The 17288-nt window shown below is 50.7% G+C and overlaps 6 protein-coding genes across 13 annotated transcripts; 2 read left to right on the top strand and 4 right to left on the bottom strand.

Moving 5' to 3' along the window:
- Nucleotides 1–185: 185 nt before the first annotated feature.
- Nucleotides 186–2791, bottom strand: FVEG_05079 (dihydrolipoyl dehydrogenase). Its single transcript, XM_018893102.1, has 5 exons — nt 2483–2791; nt 2283–2347; nt 2138–2217; nt 1361–2065; nt 186–1307 (listed from the first exon to the last, which is right to left on the bottom strand). Exons 1-5 carry the CDS (start codon nt 2539–2541, stop codon nt 690–692), a joined length of 1527 nt encoding a protein of 508 aa, XP_018749920.1. The 5' UTR covers nt 2542–2791; the 3' UTR covers nt 186–689.
- Nucleotides 2792–2971: 180 nt separating this feature from the next.
- FVEG_05077 (signal recognition particle subunit SRP14) lies at nt 2972–7253 on the top strand. Its single transcript, XM_018893100.1, has 3 exons — nt 2972–6544; nt 6623–6701; nt 6752–7253. Exons 1-3 carry the CDS (start codon nt 6515–6517, stop codon nt 7027–7029), a joined length of 387 nt encoding a protein of 128 aa, XP_018749918.1. The 5' UTR covers nt 2972–6514; the 3' UTR covers nt 7030–7253.
- FVEG_05078 (hypothetical protein) lies at nt 3154–6012 on the bottom strand. The gene has a single exon (XM_018893101.1). The coding sequence runs from the start codon at nt 5958–5960 to the stop codon at nt 3312–3314; it is 2649 nt and encodes an 882-aa protein (XP_018749919.1). The 5' UTR covers nt 5961–6012; the 3' UTR covers nt 3154–3311.
- Nucleotides 7254–7269: 16 nt separating the features above from the next.
- FVEG_05076 (hypothetical protein) lies at nt 7270–7911 on the bottom strand (the record flags this gene model as incomplete). Its single annotated transcript, XM_018893099.1, has 2 exons — nt 7270–7495; nt 7556–7911. 2 exons carry the CDS (start codon nt 7909–7911, stop codon nt 7270–7272), a joined length of 582 nt encoding a protein of 193 aa, XP_018749917.1.
- Nucleotides 7912–9284: 1373 nt separating this feature from the next.
- Nucleotides 9285–13396, bottom strand: FVEG_05075 (hypothetical protein; the record flags this gene model as incomplete). 4 transcript variants are annotated; one of them, XM_018893095.1, is made up of 10 exons in its annotated part: nt 12663–13224; nt 12588–12613; nt 11714–12047; nt 11604–11656; nt 11474–11481; nt 11332–11425; nt 11110–11277; nt 11003–11054; nt 10502–10938; nt 10164–10448 (listed from the first exon to the last, which is right to left on the bottom strand). In XM_018893095.1, the coding sequence occupies exons 3-10, from the start codon at nt 11916–11918 to the stop codon at nt 10164–10166; spliced, it is 1302 nt and encodes a 433-aa protein (XP_018749913.1). In that variant the 5' UTR covers nt 11919–12047; nt 12588–12613; nt 12663–13224. The 4 variants fall into 4 exon arrangements, with proteins under 4 accessions (XP_018749916.1, XP_018749914.1, XP_018749913.1 ...); XM_018893096.1 differs by having other exon boundaries at nt 9562–10448; nt 11604–12047; nt 12588–13396; XM_018893098.1 differs by having other exon boundaries at nt 9285–10448; nt 11474–12047; nt 12588–13396.
- A 1035-nt stretch (nt 13397–14431) lies between these two features.
- On the top strand, nt 14432–17150 carry FVEG_15592 (hypothetical protein). Of its 5 annotated transcripts, none has more exons than XM_018904764.1 (3): nt 14432–16242; nt 16304–16491; nt 16535–17150. In XM_018904764.1, the coding sequence occupies exon 1, from the start codon at nt 15653–15655 to the stop codon at nt 16100–16102; it is 450 nt and encodes a 149-aa protein (XP_018749910.1). In that variant the 5' UTR covers nt 14432–15652; the 3' UTR covers nt 16103–16242; nt 16304–16491; nt 16535–17150. The 5 variants fall into 5 exon arrangements, with proteins under 5 accessions (XP_018749910.1, XP_018749912.1, XP_018749911.1 ...); XM_018904766.1 differs by having other exon boundaries at nt 14432–16042; nt 16114–16491; nt 16535–17054; XM_018904765.1 differs by having other exon boundaries at nt 14432–16042; nt 16114–17150.
- Nucleotides 17151–17288: the final 138 nt, after the last annotated feature.

Genomic DNA, 17288 nt, shown 5'->3' with positions numbered 1-17288 from the left:
AAGAGACGAAAACAATAATGGGCTTTTAGGAATATCAACGACCTATGTTCATATCCCCTGGCCAGATCCCTAGCCGGTTCCTGGTCGAGAATGACCTGATCTGGTGTATCCCCTCACAAGAAACTTTCGTTTCGACTTGAACAACCTTGTAAATATATATATATATATCCACCGTTGCACACGGGTTCGGGTCTAGGTCACTCGATGGCCCTGTGTGAGTTGAAAGTATTCAACATACATTCTCGAATTCGTATTCGACTCACTCGAGTAGCTAACTAATAGGTTCGGGAAAATGTGAATAATATCTGAATATCTGAGTCGAGCGCTGGTCTTACCCATCTATCTCTAACACAGTTTTTGGATACTTTGATCTAAAGCTTGCCCTGACTAAGTTTGTACAACAATTTTTGAGAAAGAGTCAATGGCTTGGCCGGTCAAGTTGAAAGATGGGCTTTAAGTCATTCATCATAGAATTTGTATTCTTCCTTCACGCAGTGCAAATAATCTTGGAACGCAAGCAACGCATCCTGCCGTGTGATTTCCAGGCATCATGCTGAACAGACAGAATTATTACTAATTTACACAACCCAGAGTCCCAAATGCCCCGGGTCCTATCCCGTTTGCACTATCCTGGCGATGCCTCCTCTTGACCCTGTGTCACCTTTTTCATTATGTTCCTCAAGCATTGCTTAGAAGTGGATGGCCTTGGCGTGAGTGGCCATGGCAGCCTCCTTGAAGGCCTCGGCAAGTGTGGGGTGAGCGTGGCAGGTTCGGGCAATGTCCTCACTGGAAGCACCATATTCGAGAGCCAGAGTACCCTCAGCGATCATCTCACCAGCGTTGGGGCCGATGATGTGAACGCCGAGAATGCGGTCAGTCTCGGGATCAGCGAGCATCTTGACCATACCCTCAGTGTCCTGGTTGGTCTTGGCTCGGGAGTTGGCAACGAAGGGGAAGGTTCCGACTCGGTAAGGGATGTTCTGGTTCTTCAGGTCCTGCTCGCTCTGGCCGACCCAGGCGACCTCAGGGTGGGTGTACATAACGGAGGGAATGGCACCATAGTTGACATGACCATACCCCTTCTTGATGTACTCGACAACGGCAACAGCCTCCTCCTCAGCCTTATGGGCAAGCATAGGGCCGAAGGTGACATCACCGACACATCGGATGTGGGGGATCTTGGTTCGGTACTCGGAGTCAATGATGACACGGCCGCGGTCATCAGCCTCAAGGCCAATGTTCTCAAGGCCGAGGCCGCCGGTGTAAGGTCGTCGACCAATGGCAACGAGGACTACGTCGGACTCGATCTGGATATGTTTGTTAGAGCTGTAGGCAAAGCAATTGGATTTGATACACATACAGATTCGGGCTTGCCACCCTTGGCAGAGTCAACCTCAAGCTTGACCTTATCGCCAGACTTGTCACCACTGACAACCTTGGTGTTGAGCTTGAACTCGAGACCCTGCTTCTTGAGGATCTTCTGTGTGTTCTTGGCAATCTCAGTGTCCATACCGGGGCCACCAATCTGGCCGAGGAACTCGACAATAGTGACCTTGGAGCCAAGTCGCGACCAGACGGAGGCCATCTCAAGACCAATGATACCACCACCAATGACGGTCATGGTCTCAGGGACCTGCTCAAGAGCGATGGCACCAGTGCTGGTGACAACGCGCTTCTCGTCGATCTCAAGACCGGGGAAAGGAGTGGCCTCGGAACCAGTAGCAATAAGGATGTTCTTGCCGCGAACGCTGGTCTCACCGCCCTCGTTGAGGTCGACCTTGATCTCATGCTCGTTGACGAAAGAACCGGCACCCTTGATGTACTCGACGCCGTTCTTCTTGAAGAGGTACTCGATACCCTTGGTAAGACCGCTAACGGAAGTCTCCTTGGCCTTCATGAAGTTGGCCAGGTTAAGCTTGACCTCGCCGACCTCGATACCGCGGGCCTTGGTGTCGTGAAGAATCTGGTGGTAGAGATGCGAGTTGTTGAGGAGAGATTTTGAGGGGATGCAGCCGACATTCAAGCAGGTACCGCCGAGAGAGCCACGCTTCTCAATGCAGGTAACCTATGAGAGATGAAAAGATCTGGTCAGCCAATTCCGTCCGCTTGATAATATCCGTATACGTATAAGACCAACCTTCATGCCCTCTTGTCCAGCCTTGATAGCAGCGACGTAGCCAGCAACGCCGCCACCGATAACAACGAGATCCTTCTCCTCTGCAAGAAATTCTGGTCAGCGGGTTGCTCGGGGTGGTGTTCCGACCAGCACGGAGGTAACATACCAGCCGAAGAGGCATATCCACGGCTGAATCGCGACAGCGAAGAGGAAGCAACAACGCTGGGGAGCCTATCGATCGGGGAGAAACATTGTTAGTTGACGAGCCATATTTCCCTCCACGACGGGTTGGTCCCAACAGAAGCGGGCTTGAACAAGCTTCTCCTGGACCCATTCGTCGCAAAGCGCATTGTGGTATTAACGTACGTAGACTTCTGGAAAGCCGGGCGAGCAACAGCTCGTGATATTAAGCGACTGGAAAGCATGATGTGGGTTGTGTGGGAAAGACAATGGAGGACAGACGGATTGTGGAGAGGAAGGGGGAGGATGAGGTAGAAAAAGTCGACGAGGTTGAGGTTGAGGCGTTGCCGCAACAAAGCTCGCCCGCCGTCTAAAAAGCACAACCCGGGCAGTAAATCCAGTAAGGCAAAGCACTGTAATGCACTACAGGGAGCTTCGGCAAAGAGAAGCCCGCCCGTTTATCAGGTAATATTTTCCAAGATGTCAGCCGACACGCTAACACGATTGGTCGTTTATTCGGTGAGGGAGCCACCTACAGCACCCCTCCGCGTGCCCTGTAAAGCTTTTGCTAGGTACCTAGGTAGGTAGGTCTCGTTGGAGAAAACCGGCCCCTGGACATATATCTCCGGCCCAGTTATCGAATGGCATTGCATTATATCTCCAACTTTTTGGATCCATTCCCGGTTTCAGTGGTGGTTCACGCTAAGTCTTGCCTGGGAATTTGGGCATTTCGTCCCAACGCACGCCGAAACGGTTCTCCCCAAAGACTGATGTCGCCCCCAACCACAGCTTGAGGATCCGGCGTGTCCCGTTCCTACCCGGTCCCCGGGGACCTCAATTGTCCCTCGGGATGCCGACGTCACTGCAAGACAAAGCCGCTCATATACGGAGCACATCGCCGGTTCACCGACATGATTGCTAATGAACATTATGAGTCTGAACCCATGACTGAACCAGGCCGCGGCAATTTGTAACATTGTCGCCTCCCTGAGTATCTATGACTCTTATCCGTATTCTACACTTCTATTACCGCTGGGCGCACAATAATCTGCGCCTTCTCGCAAACGCCCTCAAGCTTTTTCAACTCCTTTGCGCTGACCAATTTGGTCTTCCGGACCTTTTTCCGTAGCATCCAATGTATACCGGCAGCCAAGCCTGGCAAGTCTCGGGCAGCAGCAAAGATCCTCTCTAGCTTCGTATCTTCCTCGAAGCCCTTCTTCTTGCTCCGGCATTCCTTTAGAAGAGCAAGTATGAATAGTTGGACAAACATCGATGTCCAGTGATTTGCCTCGGGAAGTTCCAGAGGCTTCAAGATGGCAATATTCAGTGTTCCATCCGCAACAAGTGCCGCATAGAACTTGGCCACGTTGGTGATGCGTCTCTCATCTTTCATACGCTCAGCATCAGCCGACTCATCCTCCTCAGGAGCTTCGCCGAACATGGATTCTCCGAGACTCCTAAAGATCTTCCATAATCGATCTTGGATTGCAAACCTGATTCGGCTGTTGCTCAGACAGGCCTTTCCTCCTACGAGAGCGTAGTAGGGGTTGTATTGCATTTCGCTGCCTACACATTGCACTAAGACAGTGGCGAGGGCCAATTGGTCATCCTTCTTGAGCCGCAGGTTGACAAATTGTCTGTAGGCGTGCTCAAAATTGGATGCCGTCATCAATGCTGTGAAGATTGCAATCTGGGCCGTTCCACTCAAACCTTGGGCGCGAGCCTTCTTTGGGTAATCAGGCAAAACAATGTCCATGTCCTCATGATCGCTCATTTCTGCATTAGTTACATGCCCCTTTTTGCTTTTATCTAGGAGAGTTGTTGGTACACTGGCACCAACCAACCACCATTTACCTCGCGTCTCAGCTCCCTCAATGTCGACCAAGCCCACGCCCATGGGAGCAAGGCCATCGAGCCGTCGCGACTGAGACTTGAGCTCACCGAGACGCTTTTTCATGCGTTGTACATGTTCTGAGACGACAGTAAAGTCCAAGCCTCGGGCCTTCTTTTTGCCCTTGGTAAGGTCGGTGATGGTTTCAACCATGAACTTTGTGCGAGCTGAGATGTTGGTGTAGCCGACTTTTGAGACGGACTGGTTAAGGACCCCAGAGACGTGCTTCAGCGATTGCTGATCATCCTGCTTCAACATTCGGCCAGCCATGCGGCATATTCGCAGAAGAAGTTCCACGTTGATCTCATTGAGGTCGCTGAGAAGTCTCTCCATGTAATCAAAGATGATCTTGCAAGTGATGACCTCAAACACGTAAAATTGCGAAAGCAGTGTCAAGATGTTCGAAGCTTCCTTTTGAATAGCGGATTCGGCGTTTTGTTCCTTGCTCGCTTGCTCATAGTGACCGCCAAAATCTTCGACAATACGGCGGATTAAAACCGAACCAAAACTCGACCCAATAAGGCGGTAAATAGCAGCGACAAATCCACCGGTGAGGACAAAGAATTGATCGGGGAGGCTCTCCGGCTTGCAAATTTGAGCCATGATTGCATCCGTGATAACATCTGTCACATCACCACGTGCGTTGTTTTGGTAAAGCTCCTCCACAGACTTGACAATGGACAAGATGTTGGCATCTGTAAGACGATTGATCAAGCCTTGAACTTGTTTCCTAAGTCGGCTTTTACGCTCCTCTTCTGAATTTGCGGCTCTGCGTAATGAAGGAGGGACGTATTTCGCAACGGTAACTCCAGTAGTGGGCGCGACATAGGGGTTTTCTCTCTGTCGCGGTTGAGCTGATGTGGTGCCTGCAACATCACCCTCGTCGTCATCGTCGTCGAAACCGCCGAATGACTCGTTATCGAAGTCTCCTCCGTCTTCACCGTCTTCATCCAAGAGGTCCATGTCTTCGTCGTCATCTCCAGATTCGTCGTCCAAACCCATATCATCATCTTCTTCCTCATCTTCAGGCATGTCGCGGACCTTTTGTCGACCTGCAGGTTCCACTGTCTTTCTTCGTTTTGATGCCAGCCAATCATCATATTCATTTTTCCTCTTTTTATTGTCATTGTCGTTGTCGCTGACGTCTTCTTCGCCGCTAACATCTCCTAGAAGATCACCAAGGCCATCCTCTTTGAAGGACTGAGGCAGTGATTTTCGTCCCTTTTTGATACCTAGTTTTCGCTCAAAGGCCTCAATCTCGGCGTCGTCCTGGGCGAGTCTCTCCTGCACGGCCTTCGAAACACCCTTCTTCCCACTGTTTGCTTTTGTGTTTTCTTTCTCTTTCTCTTCCTCTTCCTCGTCCTCTTCCTCATCCTCAGCTTCGTCGTTGTCGTCTTCTTCATCGTCCATCAGGTCGTCCATATCATCGTCTTCGTCCAACGAAATGTCTCCAGCGCCGTCCTCATCCTCGTCTTTGAGATCATTTTCGTCATCGCTAATCTGCTTTGGGCGGCGGGACTGAGGCTTGTTCGCCTGTTGCATCCTCTGCGTTGTGTTCGGTCTTCTCTGAGCATGATTTGTATGTTGTGGCCGCTGTGGAGTTGCTCTTGCGTAGACATGGGTTCGCTTCTGTACCCGTTGCGCTTTGCGTTGCTCTTTTCTTGACAACTGCTGTCCCGATCTCCTAGGTCCATTGCGCTGTGATTTGGGTTCTGGAACATCCAAGCCCATACGCTTGAAGAGTTTCTGTTGAAGCTCCGGCGCGGACGTCATCTTGCCGGAAGTATAGCGGAAGAGAAACACCGGGTTGCTGAAGGGTTACAATTCTGAGGTGACTGAATTTTAAGCAACAATGCTGGACCTTTTGATGGTGGTTGTGCCTAATCTGGCAGGCGGTCAATGATGAGTATTGCGACTCGGACAATATCTTCTCGAAATCTTGTCGCGATACTGCTGAGAATTATAGATGAATCAGATCATTTAAGCGAGTTCTACTTTAGGGTTGGATTAATGCACTCTGAATCTTGCGAATCTGTTTTCTTAGATCGAAATTGATATAGAAAAGAAAAGATATTCTGCCGGCAGAAAATACCTTGAAAATTTCAAGAGACGAAGAGGTACCTGAGTGGTAGTGAGTGCCCCACTAAGTCACAGGTAGCGATTTCACCGCCCGCGGCAAGCCACGATCCATGCTGGCACAATCTGGTACGCCACACTTGAATCCCCGACATGATGGCGGGGCACAATGTCAACCTCAATACTGGTAGGCTAACACTCATTCATCTCTCAATATACATCGACTTTTGACATTCTCATAACCCATCACTATGGCTGACTCTCATATGAGCCATGACGAGGTGAGTCTGCAATGCCCTTTCCATATGAAGAGAGACCCGGACGATCGTCTAGCAGCTTTATTTCTAACATCATGACAGTTCTTCGCCAAGTTGGGTGAGCTCTTCAATCATCGCAAGGGCAGCGACCATGGCGCCGTCTACTTGAGCCAGAAGCGACGTACGTATAGATAGCTGCCGTATCTCTCATCCCGCTAAGAAACCTCTCAGTCACCTACGGTCAAGACATCCCTAGTCCCTCAGAAGAGGAACCCTCTCCAGATATTCACCCTGGCAAGCCTCTGCCCCTCATCATCAGGGCAACTAATGGCAAGGGCAAGAAGGATCGCTCCAACAAAGCTAAGCTTTCAACCGTCGTCAATCCCGAAGATCTGGAGGCTTTCTACGTGCGGTATGCCGATGTGTGCAAGGCTGGCATGACAGCCTTGAAGCCCAGAGACAGGAGCAAGAAGAAGGCCAAGGCAAAGAAGAAGAAGGCTGCGGTATAAACGATTTTCTTTTCACGGTCCAAGTTTTGTGGTGTCATGCATCAAGGTTAAGGTTATATCATGGATTAATGAATTATCATGTTATGCGATACCCAAACACGTCTCCAAGCCACCATGACTTTGAATTATTTCTACAAAACGAAGAGTAAATATTACACGGAGCTGCGTTGCTATCCAATTCCGTCAGAAGCGTATGCGCATTAGGCAAATCAAGCAGAGTTGGGAAAGGGGCTAAACCCTTTAGCACACCTTGCCTGAGCTGAGCTGTCCTCGGAAAGCGCCAGGAACAGCAAGGCTGGAGTGCGAGTCGGCAAAGAACTTCTCGGGGTTCTTCTCAATCTGTTTGAGAGTGAAGCCGACACCAGTGTCTTGGCCGTTCTGAATCACACCGGTGCGGAATGGGCCCTTGAGACAGCCGACAGCGTTGCGGCTCTTCTCGTCGCCGACGGGGTTGGGGAAGGCAATGCTAATACCAAGTCAGCGCTCAATAGGTCCAATTACGTATAGATCCATGTCATCAACTTACCGTGGAGGTCCCGACTTGCCCTTGACAGCCTCGTGGATGTGGGTGGCAGTGTTGGCGGGAGACTGATAGTCACCTCGGAAGCCATACAGGGTGATGTTGTAGCAGATGACATCTTCGTCTGAGTTGATGCCAAACTTGAAGAGACCCTTGCTATTCTTCAGTCCGCCAGTGTACTTGTTGTCTGCATCGACAACCTGATCAGGGGTAGCAAGAACTTCCCAGATAGAAGTGAAAGTGAAAGGGATACCACCCTTGGGCTTAAGGAGACCAAGGGCGCGCTTCTCGTGCTCCATGTCAGGAGTTGGCGAAGCAGCAGCGAGGGTGCTAAGAGCAACGGCAAAGAGAGAGAACTTCATCTTTGCAGTGAATTGGGCTGGAAATGTAGGATAGAGGAATGATATTAGAGATTAGGGTGTAAAGTTGCTCTGCGAGTGAATACTGATGAGACTGGTGAAGCATTCAACGAGGAGAGGAGGTGTTTTATAGACATTTCACTACACGATGACGACTCAATAACACCCAGATTGGGCGCATCGTAACAGCGCCATTGCAGTATTTGTCCGTAGTATCATGAGGCCCCCTGGGCAAGCCTCTAATCCATGGTAACGTACACCAAGGATTCCGACTAACAAGTCGCCAAGTAAAATAGCTCGGTGCCCAGGTACGCCAGTGCAATCAAAGGATGTAGGGAGATACCACTGGGGTATTCGACCTAATACAACGTATGAGCCAAGCCGTGTTCTCTCCAAGGTGTCTGAGCGACACCTCATACAGAACTTATTGGGATGACTTACCAAGCATCTTGGGGTTGAGCTAATCTGTCACACAGCCACACGGCAGAGCAATGCCAAGGGATCTTGATCTACAAAACAACACACAACAACTGGTCCATCTGGTCAATGGGAGATGTTTTCTTGACCGGTTACGTATACGAGATGCAGTGGTGGACATAGCTCCCGTGTAGCTCTGCACTGCACTGCACCAGTTAACATTGGCGAACGACCACCTCCGTCAGCCCAGACTTGGTACTCGCCAACTTAAGATAGTACGTCTGGCGAAGCTTCAACCTACTCTGAGTGCGGCAGAGTAGAAATACTCGTTATTCTCCTCTGGATCAAAAGTAAGGCTGCCAAGATGTCTTGGCATCGATGAGGAGTAAGACCACGGATGCGACAGCTTCCGGCGCACGACGATCGCTAAGACAAGCTTATTTCGAAGCTTAAACAACAACCTCCGCTTTTGTTCGATTGCACGTTGATCTGGATCAACAGGTAATTGCGCAGCACAGAAAGACACTTGCCCAACGAGTAGTAGGACCGGGCAAGGGAGAATCGGGAGAATGGCTAGCACTTTGAGCTTTGAGGAGGAATGAGTATGAGCTTGGCAGATGTCGATCGAAGAAGCTCTACGGCTACGGTAAGTTGATGATCCGGCATGGAACACTAACAAATTCAAGAGGCCACGCACCCTCGTGTGAGACAGACACTGATCCAAGGTACCTTTATCAAATCTTGGTTCGTTGCTGGTGGCTGAAGACAATCGGACCTCTCATTCTCGAGCCCGCTTGTCTCTGTAACCTTCATTCGTGAACCTACCTACCTTACCTCCCGAATACTCACTGTCGGGGGCCTGCTTGTTGTCCAAGTTCTGGAAACTAGCAGTTACCCTTGGCCTTTTTCTGAGTTTTCCAGTCGTCGACTGACATACTGAGAGAATGAGGTATGCAAAAAGTCCGTAGAGTTGGGAACCGAGAATGCATACCCTCAGCGTTAGATCTCGATCCCTCTCTAGGTCATCCGTTATTACTGCTTGGAAGAGTACATGTCATCTTCAAGCCGATATAATCCTGATAGTGAACAAGACGGCAGCGCATCACCTCAAAGCCAGGGCTTCCAAAGCATAGCCCAGGCCGTAGTTGTCGTCCTTGTACGTATGAACTAACTATACCATATCACCCCAACGCCAACATTCACCATGCAGTTTTATGTGACTATGTTTTACTTTACCTTTACCTTTACCAATGCCTTCACCTTCACCTTCACCTTCACCTTCACTTATATCGTCGTCCGGCCGGCGGACTTTCGTGCCCCAAGGCGCTACGCATGTCCGTTGAAGTCCTACGCTCCCCTTCACCAAGACCACCTGCCATCGTTCTTAAAAACCTTCGGATGATTACTCAACATACATTCTAAGTAGAGTCCTGTTGTTTCCGGGGAAGCCAACAGCCATCTTTTCCTTCATTGACAATGAGCAACCTTATAGTTGATAACCGCGTGCGTTTGACCGGTCATATGGGTGTCAACGGTGGGGTCATTCGGTTCTGTATGGTAAGCCCATCGTAAAATCCTCCCTCGCTCCCAGCTTATTAGAGACCAAGCCATCGACTCATTCTCCAAGGTGATAGTGACTTCGACCCCCTATCCGTGAGTTAAGATTCCACCGTTGATAAACCCCAACTTTTGCTGCTCACGTGGAAAACGAAAAGTACCAAATAACAAAACAACCAGATATAAAAAGCATTGTGTGGATGCAGATGGTCGCCGCCGCCAAGACAAAAGTCGACCGTGACATAGCTGCATGAAGTTCAGTGCGAACGGACGCCCTCCTCTTACATGATCTGATCCTGGGTCAATCCGCCATGGGGGTCTGTGTCCATGACGTCGTTTCCGCCCTGGTTCAGATACTTCACAAAGCTCAGGTTGAGAGGGCGGCCACCATACTGGTAGCCTTGAAACTTGGCAATGGCAGTCTCCGCAGTCTCGGCGGAATCGAATCGAACCACACCAGTACCACGAGAACGACCGCTAGGCTCGTACTGGATCTCAGCTTGCTCGACCTTTCCGATCGTGGTGAACAGCTCAACCAGGTCGTCGTTGCTGGTCGACCAGGGTAACTGTAAAAGATCAGCACAGGCACAAATGGGTAGGAAGTATGGGAAAGTCTCACGTTTCGAACGTAGATGATTTCTCCCCTCTCGGTGCCGGCGGTAGCAAAGTCAGTGAAAGGGTTAGGAGGGACGGAGCTGGCAGGAGGCTCGAAACCTGGGCCGCCAGGAGCACCCCCACCGAAGCCTCCACGACCAAAGCCGCCTCCGAAACCTCCACGCCCTCCGCCAAAACCACCGCGGCCTCCAAATCCTCCTCCAAATCCTCCGCGCATACCACCGCCATAACCACCTCGGCCACCGAAGCCCATGCCAGGTCCGCTGCCGGCATAGCGGTCCTCGCGGACTTCAATAGCACGGCCTTGCCAGTCATAGCCATTGAACTGCTGAATGGCGCTGCGGGCATCCTCTGGGCTCTCAAAGACAACAATGCCAGAGCCCTTGGGGCGACCATCAGGTCCGATGTGTACATCAGCTCGAATCACGGCGCCGTTTCGGGCTAAATGACGATTAGATCCAACCCCGCCCAATCATGTGTTCAAAATTGAAGAATCAGGACATACCTGCTTGACGGAACAAGTCCTTCAAATCCTGCCAGCCAACATTGAAAGGAAGCTACTGCATGTCAACATACATCCACAACTTACAAACAAATCGGGGTTGAACAAACGTTGGCCACATAGATCTGACGGCCGCCACCTCCAGCACCACCACCAGGTGCGCCGCCGCCGTATCCAGGATTGAAGCCACCGGGCATACCACCACCTTGGCCGCCGCCGCCGAAGCCGCCGCGGTTTCCGCCAGTTGCTCCGATGAAACGAGGCTCGGCTTCTCGGTCCTTCAGATTCTGTCAGCAAGATGCCCACACCCAATATGGAAGTTTTTAACTTACCTCACGCACGTAGACTAGACGACCCATGAGGTTCTGGTTGCTGAGCGTGGCAACAGCCGCTTGGGCTTGCTCCCGAGTAGCATATTCCACAATACTGGATAGGTTAGCAACGCGATAGGCTTCGTGGAGGAAATCGACTTACCCGCATCCCTACAATTAACCAAGGACAACGTCCCACCCGTCAACCCAACCATCCATAAATGCTAAGAGGGAATGAAGAGCCACAAAGGAAAGCCAACCAAGGAAAAAGAAAATCATGCGATGAAGCCCACCTTCGACATTCCATTGGGAAGCAAGAGCACGTCGGCAAAGAGCACCTCTCCAGCTATACCATTTCGTCAGTCCCAGTTCCACCTGCATTCCGCGGCATTGAAAGCCTCACCCTGTCTCATGAAGTCCTTGAGATGGTGCCACTTGACATCGTACGAGAGGTTGCCGACGTAGACCCGGCGGTCCTGCTGGGAGGTTTCGCGAATATTATTCATCATTTGTTCTCGAGCAACGGCTCTTTCTTCGTAAGATCGGTGCGGTGCCTGTCCACCGTATCCAGCACTTTGTCCTCCACCTGGTGCGCCTGTGCTAGTCATGGGCGAGCGATCACGGTTTCGTCGATATTCGTCCCGGCTTCCGGATCGGCTGCGAGGAGAGTAGGAGCGGCGTCGATGTGACCTTTCAGGGCTTCTGGATCGTCTGCGGGGAGATCGTGACCTCTCACGCTTGAGCTTGTTAGCGGGTGAAAGTACAAGTGGTGATTCCATGCTCAGGTGCAATTATGGTGAGATAGAGAGCGCTGGTATTGTATAGACGGAGGGTTTTGTTGGACTGGGATATGCCCCGGATACATGAGGTGTGCGCGCGAAGTTTAGTTTGAATCACTGCAACTGCCCGCAGCCGCTGGCACTGTCAACAGGCAAGACGGTAGCCGTTTGCCAAGAAGAGCAGTGCCTCGCCAATCAAATGCTTCCTGGCATCTTGAATGGGAAAGTGCAACAGTAATTAAAGCGCGCCGCGACGGCCGATCTCGGATGAAAGGAGCTAATGCGAGCTTCTTTCTTTCTAATGTTGATGTTGCGATCAAGGTGCTCGGGTAGCAGAGGCCAAACGACCGAAGATCGCAACATCAGCAAGCGCGGGGGAGCGCACAAACTCGGCACAGCGATAAAGCCAATTGCGCCAACAGACAGGTAATCTCAACAAGCAACGCAGCTCGAGGCAAGTGTTGAAAGTAAGTCAGGAAATGAACATAGGTTACTTACGGGTCGATAAGTATCACCGGAATCAGCTATAGAAAGGTGAGCGTCAGAATGGGAAAAAGTCAAGAAAGGATAAACCTCTGCGTAAGATGCGCAACGGTGGAAAATGGTGAGGAGAGGAAGAGTGGTTGAAATAACAGGGAGTGAGGGTAGCTTGGTTGAGGTAGCCAGAGAGGTCAACCTGTCTAGTGGAGGGGTGGTGGCAGAGTCGAGTGGACCTTGGCGGAAGATGCAGGTAAGGGGGCTCGATAATGCAATGCAATGGATGGGGAAAGACGACGCGAGAAAGCAGAGGCGGCTGGAGAGGTCTGTTGGAGTGGAATGGGGGACCTCGGAGGCTGCATCAAGCAAGAGGTGGTATCACATTGATTGATGAAGACACTCCAAGGAGTGGGAGCGCATGCGCAGATACAACAGCAGCAAACGATGCAAGACACAGCAGGAACAGACAAGGCTTGAGAGCACGTTCAAGATCTGTTGTGTTCGGGCTTTGGGATGAGGATGCTCAGATCATGGATAGACCTGGGCTGAACCAGGCTCCGGGTACGATGGACAGGTTGGGGCAGCCGACTACTGCCAGAGTCCGCCGAGCCTCGAGGGGCCATTGAGGGCAATGGGTACAGTACTCTCGAGCAGAGACGGCAAAGGAACGGCACGCACGTTGCCTCGATGGGCGCAGACGCGTGTCTATGGCCAACCACGGTGATATAAAGAGCAGCAATGGCCGCGCATGATATAAAACCGCGATACGAGGAATCAAGCAAGAAACAAACATCTTCAACTTACCCATTGTGACTGCGGTTTGAATCGTGTGCGTAGTACGTCTGGACGTACAGAGAGAAATCTCCTTTTTGGATGGGGTGGGTGGCCTTGTCGCGTAATAAGTTGGTAAGGTAGGTAGGTAGGTAGGTATTGTGAGTGACGAAGGACGGACGGGTGCGAGTTCGGACAGTAGACGAACGGGCGCGACCGGTTTCTAGGAGAGGTAGGTCGCGGCGTAGGGAAGCGGAGACGGGCCGTAGGTGTCCACGTTTCGTAAGGCAAAGTAAGGTAGTGGAATATTAGGATGGTGAGTGATCGATGAAAGAGGATAGGCAGCTATGGGGGCGAAGAGGATGGGCAGTTAGCTAGGTAGGCAAGGTACACACTACCAGGGCAGCAAAGCCAAAACCAGATAAGCCGATGGGATCCACGGTCAGTCAACCAAACAATGGCGATTGTAGCATTGAAAAATGCACGACACGGATGAATCACACAAGTTGCGTGGACTGGGCTGGGCTTAGACTTGCTTGGGCTTGGCTGGCTGGGCTGAAAAGGGCCTCGGCGTGCGGCGTGGTGGTACTAGATACCGACTCCTGGGAATGGTCTGGTTTGGTTGATCGACTTTTTTCTTTCGCCTGGACGGGAGAGTGTCGACTCTGGTGGCTTTCAAGGAGTCTTGAGGGACTCAGCGACGGAGAGACGACAGCAAAAGGATGGCGAATGTGGCTTTTCGGTGTCTGTGGCTCTTTAGTGCTGACTTTCAAGGTTCTTGCTCTCTCCCTCTTCTTGTGTCGTAAAAAGAAAAGAACGCGTTGGGTGAGAGATGAGAAGAAAGCAGGCGACGAATGAGGACACGGAACCAGGGTAAGACCAGGGACAGTGGACGTGATGGGTTCCACATCCAAAGCTTACCAGACATGAGCATGATAACACGAGGTACCATACAAGTTACGTTGAAAGTTTGGTGTATGCTCTACAAAGCGTAATGCCGGAGATATACTACATGTAGCTGTATTATTGACTCCTCAATAGGTACCTTAGCCTCTAACCTTACAGAGACCAGTGTTGCTCCTTCCACGTTGCATGAATAAAAATGTTTACGGATACGTATAGTAGGAGGAATAGGTAGGAAGGCAAAACAAAGGCTAGAGGCTATTCCTGCCCAGATTTGAACTTGATTGATACAATCTAGTGTCGGGTTAGTACTTTAAACTTGCATCTCACCCGACATCACAGATACTGAGGTGCTTCTCACGTTCTTGTTGTTCTTCATGAAATTGACTCTTGTGACGAGCCTCAAGCAATCCTTTTCCAAGTCAACTAACTACCTTACCTAATTGCTCTTCTTCTTGAACCCAACAGTTTCAAACTGACAGTCAACTCCGTCGCCCACCCCAGCCGATACTACACTACGCTGCAACTCGAAGCCGGCGGATATATCAATCACATATGTATGTATGTGAAAGACTGGCGTCTGTCTTCCACCAAACTCTCTCTATCAATACTTAGTTTTGTAAGCAATTTGTGATAAACTATGGCTTCGTGTAGTGGACCGTCTTTTGTCTGCACGGCGCTGCAGAGTGCTGCAAGCGGCATGATATTACAGTAGTGCAAGTAAATATCCTTGCCTGCATTCTTCAAGGTTCGCCCACCATCCGTTCTCGGTTCTCCATCTGTTGATTGACTGCGGTTTGCAAGTCGCTGCGCCGTGGTCTTCGAGTCTCCCGTCTACCCGTGACCTAGCATCGGTAGTCGAAATTGCATTGATGCCAGGTTTCACCACCCAACCTGATGAGATCCTAGACCTGCCATTGGGCTACGTTTCTTACGCCTGTTGGGCTCAAGTGCACTAGCAACTACCAGGAACAAGAAGATGTGTGCTTGCAGCATCAGGGATCTGTTGTGCTTGGGTTATTGTCAACTTGAGGTATGGGGTTCTTTGACTCCATATCTACAACTTGGATCTGTCTTGCCTTTACCGTCACCACATAGTCGATGCTGCTGGGTTGACTTATACCAGAGAGGCGGGAACTCATCGCTCATTTAAGCCGCCATTTTCGGATAACTATGAGGGTGAGCTCTTGGGCTCCTTATCCTTCTCTACAAGGCACATTATCAATCCTTGTGGCCTCTACCTACCCAACACCAGCTACGCACTCAGCGTCTCATTCATCAGCCTGCGTTCTCACCTCATGCGTATGCTTGCTCAGTATCACTCACATCGAGTGAATATCAGAGCACGGCAGGACAGTTTAACAAGGCGCTTTCGAAACTGTGTCAACTTTGCGGAAGGCCTGCGTAGCTGAATGTTTGAAAACAAGACTGTGATTGGCCCGCACAACTCCTACCTTGACCTCGCTACAAAGACTTTCGTGGTTACACAACAGCCATCGCGCCAAGTTGCGGGACAAGCCAACCAATGGCTTCCGCTTTATCAAAGTCAACCCCTCTGCACCGTGTTGAGGATCAGGGTTGTTAGCTTTTTTGTCTCATCAATCTCACTCTTTTCGCCAGGTTCGACATGCCAGTCTGTCGAACTGGTAAGAGTGAGCTTTCGACATCCCTTCCACGGCACGTTGCATCTAGAGCAAGGATACGGACGGAGTCCAGATACAGGCTTTGCCCGAACACTTGTCGTCGCTGTTGTCAAATCCCCTGGCATGGGCACCAACAAGCGCCGAGGTCAGAGAAGAATGGTGATGATAAGTGTTTGCCCCTCGTGCAATGTGCATCGTGCATCGAGCGTCCTCTCCTGACACCCATACAGCACTCCAACTAAATAGCAAGGGCCTCTTTTGTATCCTGTGCAAAGAACCGAGATCTCGATACTTTAATAGCGCACATCACTGCAGAGCACAGGACCAACAACCAACAAGCCCAGAGATTCTGGCAATGAGTCCGTCTCCGATCATCAAGGTTGTTAGCGGACCCTAGACGATGCATCTAACGACGCTCAGGCCGTTAGCAGCACCCTATGTGGAGCAGCTACAGCACGCACTTCCAGCTTACAGTCTCCACGACGTCTGCCTTGTTGCCTTGAAGAACAGGACACACAGATAAGGCCAGGGAGACGATATTTGTCTCGATTTTACCCCGAGGGAAATGCAGCAGAGCATCACGAGCTGCTTGAGACCTACATGTTACAGTAGGAAACATGCACTCCGTATGAATAGAGTTAATATGGTCAGATCAACTCCAGGGTTCCTTCTTCTCCAGGCAGCCCAGACGCGAACCTGTTATATGGCGAGGGTCCTCCGGAATATTAAGAACGGATTCGCGCTAGTGAGACAAGGTCTGATCCAGGAAAGGGCATGGTACCAGGCAATTTATATCGTTTACAAGCATATCACACTGGAGCTAGCATTGTACACCTGGGAATGAGAGACAGGAAGTGAAAGCACGACATTCTACCACCAGAACCCCGCCATCTGTTATGCACGAGGCCCGTGGTAACTCTAGGAAGATAGCAAGACTCTGCCCAGTGTCGTCTGGGCACCTGAGGGGACTGAAAATGAGGCTAAGTCTTGCTTATCCGACTCCCGAAACCGAGAATGTCTAGGTATACGCTTCAGCACCGTGATTCAAAGGAATCGAAGCTCGGACATTGTATGAATATTGATCGCGTTCAACTATAGTTCACACCACATGAGGCATTTTCTATGGACAGTTTCACGAAACTGTCCAATATCAATGCCGTGCCAATACCTGTGGTTTGAGTATCGTATTGTATCAGTCAGCTGCTCTAGCCTGCATCTGCCTGCAACTAGGTAATCATGAAAGTGCAGTACGTATCCTCTAACAACATCTGCCGATCCCGTGCGTGCGTGCGTGCGTGCATCGGGCGGAACTAAACCCGCCATGACAATCGACAGCTTCCGGGGGTGGTCCAAGCGCTTCCGCCGCGGTCCACTCCGGGACAAAGGGATAATATGATTGGTCAAG

This window comes from Fusarium verticillioides, chromosome 4, assembly GCF_000149555.1.
Source record: "Fusarium verticillioides 7600 chromosome 4, whole genome shotgun sequence".
Lineage (NCBI taxonomy): Eukaryota > Fungi > Ascomycota > Sordariomycetes > Hypocreales > Nectriaceae > Fusarium > Fusarium verticillioides.
This window is presented reverse-complemented; position numbering and strand designations above follow the sequence as displayed.